General features: G+C 34.9%; 1 protein-coding gene across 5 annotated transcripts in view; it reads left to right on the plus strand.

Annotated features, from left to right (window-relative positions):
* LOC106883388 (steroid hormone receptor ERR1) overlaps positions 1-5,820 on the plus strand; it is a 226,614-nt gene that overhangs the window by 217,712 nt on the left and 3,082 nt on the right. For all 5 annotated transcript variants that reach the window (XM_052973522.1, XM_052973526.1, XM_052973523.1 and 2 more), the window contains exon 5: positions 906-1,079. In XM_052973522.1, coding sequence (XP_052829482.1) covers positions 906-1,079 — 174 coding nt within the window. The remainder of the gene's footprint in view (positions 1-905; positions 1,080-5,820) is intronic.

The raw sequence follows: 5,820 nt of genomic DNA on the forward strand, positions 1-5,820 counted from the left end.
AAGGCCCAACCTCTCATGTAGGATCCAGAAAGATTTCTTGTGATATATTTTTGGAAACAAAAAAATTGTTAGGAAGGCCCAACCTCTCATGTAGGATCCAGAAAGGTTTTTTGTGATATATTTTTGGAAGCAAAAAAAATTATATCTTATATGCCATCAAATGTAATAATTTATGTTCTAAACACCAGCTTAATACTCTTTACCTGTTTCAGTTATTTGACTGTGGCCATGCTGGAGCACCGCCTTTAGTCGAGCAAATCGACCCCAGGACTTATTCTTTGGACGCCTAGTACTTATTCTATTGGTTTCTTTTGCCGAACAGCTAAGTTACGGGGACGTAAACACACCAGCATCGGTTGTCAAGCAATGTTGGGGGAGGACAAACACAGACACACACACACATACAGATATATATATACATATATACGATGGGCATCTTTCAGTTTCCGTCTTCCAAATCCACTCACAAGGCTTTGGTCGACCCGAGGCTATAGTAGAAGACACTTGCCCAAGGTGCAACGCAGTGGGACTGAACCCAGATCCATGTGGTTGGTAAGTAAGCTACTTACCACACAGCCACTCCTGCGCCTATACTGAGAAAGTTATTTTGATAAAATCTTCATTATTTTCAATTTATTAGAAACAGTGGTGGCAGTATATACCAAGAGAAATATGCTCCCTAATAAAAGGGTTAATAAAATAATTTGTTTGAAAATTGAAAATCATAATCCATACAGAAGCCACCTGAAGAAGCCAAAATGTTGAAACTGTAACAATCCAGACACCACTCTGACTATACTGGTGTATTATAATGGTAATTTTTTTATCTCGGAAATTCTGGCGGAAATGTCTTTTACTATTTAATTTTTCTTTATTTCAACTAATTTTTTAATTTTTTAACCCAGGCTCAGATAACAAAATCATGGAATCACTACTCGCAATAGAAGCACAGCTTGATAAACTATATGCAACACCAGATCCTGAAGTACCTGAAAACGAAGTGAAGTTTATGTCCATCGTATCAGATCTAGCTGATAGAGAATTAGTCGTTACAATTAGCTGGGCAAAACAAGTACCTGGTAAGTGATTGTCTTGAGTATTAATTATTTCATATCAATTATTCTATATAATGAACACTAACAGCACAAAACAATAATGACAAAAGAAAAAAGCTAAGGTGAAGGAGCCTCTATTTGGTTATGCTTCCTGATGTTGTATATATAATAGCCAAATCATTTTTACTGATATGATTGGCAATTTGCTATGCTTAAGAAAACCTGCTCAGCTAAGTAAAAATTGAGGCCATCATATCATGACCACACCCGCTGCAAACAATCTGTCCCTGAGAAATTTCTCTCCCCAACAACCCACCTTCCCTCCACCCTTATTCACCACTTGCTGCACTCTTCTCCTTTCCATCCCTTACTCTCTCTTTGCACCCTTGCAAACCTACCAGCACGTTATTTGTCCCTTTTTGCTCTCTTCTGCACAGCATAACCTTCTAACACCTCCTCTCTCTATTTGTGTCCACTCGCTATATTCCTCCTCTCCTCCACCTCCCACTCTCCTTTCACAGTCTCACAAACTCACCTACCCACTCGTCCAATCCCATCCCTGGTTCCACTTCACTTATTTACACCTCCCTATAACTTGAGTGCAGCCCTGTCACATCTTCACCATCTTCTCACTCCCTTCACTGTCTCTCCTCCACTTTAAGACACTTATTTCTTACCCTCTCTTCAACTGGCAAATAAGGAAACATGGATATTAAACAGATGATGATGTGGTACAAAACTATTTGGGCACTGTACCTATCAGAAGAAAAATAAAAGAATTAAAAGGATTCCTTCTAGGGACAGACAATTGGCAAAAACAACAGTAGCAATAAAATACTGAATAAGGGTCTCTTTTCCAGAAGAATTGAAGGAATTTGTTGGTAAACCACCAGTTTGAAACCTTGGGACTGTCTTTGGGTTCCATCATCATCATCATCATCATCTGTTTAATGTGCATTTTTCCTTATTTGCATGGATATTATTATGATAGATATTTTTATGACTACATGCCCTTCTGTCAACAACCCTCACCTAAGGTAATATTTTTCGTTGGCTGGACGTGTTTTCACAGAAGACTGAAAACAATTAACATCTCTTGTTCAATGGTAAGACTTGCTTTACCTTTACTGTGTGATGTTAAAATGAAGTAAAACACACACACATACACACCTAACAAGTTTCCTACAGTTTCCATCTAGCAAGTCAACTCATGGTTTTGCTCAGCCTGGGGCTATCAGAGAAGACACTTGCTCAAGATTGCACACTGTGGGACTGAACCTAGAACCATGTGTTTTGGAAGCAAGCCTCTTATCAAGCACCCATGCCTGTGCCTATACAAAAAAAGTTTAGAAAAAGAAAAAAGAAAAAAAAGCATGTAAAAAAACAGTGATGTTGATATTATATTATCTAATGTTGTTTATCCTCCAGCTCATCATAATAATCCTGTTTGCTTTTAATCTTCCTCTGTTTATCATAATTCCGAACATCTGGATTGTACGATTCCATTGTCTGTACAACACCAAGATTTGGTTTCAGGAACCCCATTTTGGCTATTCATATTTGCTATCATAATCTTTTGGTCACTGCCCAATATTCATCGCCATATGTAAGGTTAGGCAGGGAATCTGAATTGAAGATAGTGATTTTGCTTTTTTTTTTTTTTTTTTTTACCAACCTTTCTTCTTGTGAAGATCAAATGCTGGTGAAGAACTGAAATTAAAGATGCAATCAACTGGATATGTGATGTCTGAGATGGAATTTAAGCCTTTCTGCTATGAAACAAATATTTTGAATTGAACATTTAATAGGTCTTTAATGAAAAAAATGGAGAAAGTGGGAGAAGAAATCATTAATTAAGTGAATTGATTAATTAGTTTGAGATTGAACTGTACTTGACAGTTAAGTAGTAAAGCTAGAGATAGATAGAGAGAAAGAGAGAGAGTGATAGAGGATGCAGAAGAGAGAGAGAGAGTTTTGTAGTGGAGACTCTTGGAGGTTCCGATTGATTATGTAATGACTGTCTTGTACTGAATAAACTATTTTAAAACGTGGTAGAACTACATGTAGTTCTATCATAGAATTACATGTTTACATCCTCCACTGTAACCGGAACTGAAAGACTCACTGTGATAAAGCTTCATTCCCTCTCCCTGTTGGAATTAGTCCATGTTAGAGAGGAGAGGATGTTGCCTGCCAAAGGGGGTCAAACGTGGATGGAGAAAAGAAAACAGGAAAGAGATAAAGACAAGCACTTGCGCAGACCAGGACCCCCAAACTGTTTAGACAAAGTAGGTTGGTCGTTGGAATCTGTGGAGAGTCTGACATCGACCAAGCATTCAAGTTTCCAATGTATATATACAGATAGATAGAGAGAGAGAGATACGTATATACATGCATGCATATATATACTCTCTGAGTGGTTGGCGTTAGGAAGGGCATCCAGCTGTAGAAACTCCGCCAAATTTAGATTGGAGCCTGGTGTTGCCATCCGGTTTCACCAGTCCTCAGTCAAATCGTCCAACCCATGCTAGCATGGAAAGCGGACGTTAAACGATGATGATGATGATGATATATATATATATATATATATATATATATATATATATATATATATCAAATAATAAGCAACACGGATTTCAAAAGTGATTGCAGTACGCACGTTTCATGCTACTTCAATTTATTTAAGTAATGTGAGCATTACCTTAAATGCAATATGAAGAGCAATCTTCAGCTGCACGAAAAAATGTAGAAAAAAAGACATATTACAAATGTGGCAACATATTAAAACCAAGTGGGAGAGAGCAGAGGAAGAATATATAAGTCCATCTTGACATAGCAGGGTCTATCAGGCTACATATATATATATATATATAGCTACTGTTAAGAGCAAAGTTTATCAACAATGGAATGGCGAAAGACAGTAAACGAAACACAAAAATAGATTAAAGATTGTGTACCTGCTCTTTCTCATGTTCATGTGTGGGCGTGTGCTTACATATATGCATTATCGTGGCAGCACAGAGAGAGAGAGAGAGAGAGAGAGAGAGAGAGAGACGCTCAATAACGTTATCTTAGATCGTAATGATAGGGGAGCTAACTCTCCGTCGCGTTTATGATATTGATATTTCTCCTGTTGATTTAAAGATAGTTTTCCATAACAGCTTATGAAACTATTCACACACGTTATATATATATATATGTGTGTGTGTGTGTAATATATGTATGTATGTATTTTATTGTAGTACATACAAAAGCAAGAATATATATATATATAATGTACATATGACGTGTGGGAGGGGGTACAACAGAACCTGTGTACGCCTGTTTGGGTAAGAATTCGTTTGCAGCTGTGTATTCAAAAGTCTGCAAGAAGGTTTAAAGAATTGTCTAGACAGTGGCTGTTATCCTTGAAAAGCAAGAATAGATTCATTCCTGTTCTTGAAATGACAACTTTGTAGTGAATAGACGCTGTTCATAGTTCATTTGTAATTTAATCATTCAACCGTATATTGTATGGTTCAGTGATTAAATTGTTGCAATCTTAATTAGAATATAACATTTTTTTTTTAAATGTCTATTATATTCTAGTTTTAAAAAAAATCTGTTTTATTATTTTGTGACAATATTTCAAACAAAATACACTTCTTACATTTCAATTAAGTTTGAAAATGATCAAGAATTTGAAGGGATTTTAGCAAAATAACTAACTTTATTCATGTAATGATATATTAGAATCACAACCTAGTAGAAAACTTTATTTAAATATGAAACACTTCAAAGCAGGTGGCCTTATGTGAAGGAAGCAAAGAGTAGTCACTGGCTGTTTAGTATCAATAGGTTAATTGTTTTGTTTTTTGTTTTTTTTTTTGTTTTTCAGTTCCTTCTTAAACATAATTAAGAGGTTAAGTAGCCAGGTTTCTAGAATTGAATTTGTTGAGTTGATATTTTATTCATTGTATCTCCTCAAGTTTTCCATATTCTGATCAGTCTGAAGAATTTAAACCAACTTGCTGAGAGCATATAGTATTGTGAAAATGAATATAAAAATTGTTATTAAAAATAAACAGTTAATTATAAATATATCATTATACTTTGGAACAGCCATATTGCCAGAAGGAAAACACACACACACACGTATATACACAACAGTCATTCACTTCAATGTTAATTCCCTGATAATATAATCAAAAACTCAACTAATCCATCTCCAGTACGTGTGTTTGTTGGAAGTATGACCCTTCCAAAATATAATAATATTGGTCTCAACATATTGTTTCAGATCAAGATTCTAGCAAAATAAATTCACAAATGAAATATTAGAAATTCAATTTTTAAGTAGAAAGTGAATAATATTGTCTTAATATCTTTTGTGTTGATTTTGTCTTTGTTTATTCACCTCTAGGACATCTTAGAGAAACCTATAATTAAAGGTGTCCCAACTGTTTCCTTTTTCTTTAAAAAAATTTTTTTTAGACATAGAATATTATCTACAATCTTTTTTTTTTCTTTTTTGTTAACTTTAACCCTTTTGATACCAACCTGCCTGAAACCAATTCTGGCTCTGTAGTACAAATGTCTTGTTTTCAAAAGTTCTTAATTAAAATCTTCTACCAAACCTTAGTCACAATTTATGTTCCAAACATTAGGTTAATGATAACTAAGTTATTTTACTAAATTCTTTGTTATATTTAAAATTAATTGAATGAATCACAGAGCATCTCAACAGGAATATGGTAACAAAAGGGTTAAGATAGTAAGATGTAAT

Source organism: Octopus bimaculoides, chromosome 16 (genome assembly GCF_001194135.2).
Source record: "Octopus bimaculoides isolate UCB-OBI-ISO-001 chromosome 16, ASM119413v2, whole genome shotgun sequence".
Lineage (NCBI taxonomy): Eukaryota > Metazoa > Mollusca > Cephalopoda > Octopoda > Octopodidae > Octopus > Octopus bimaculoides.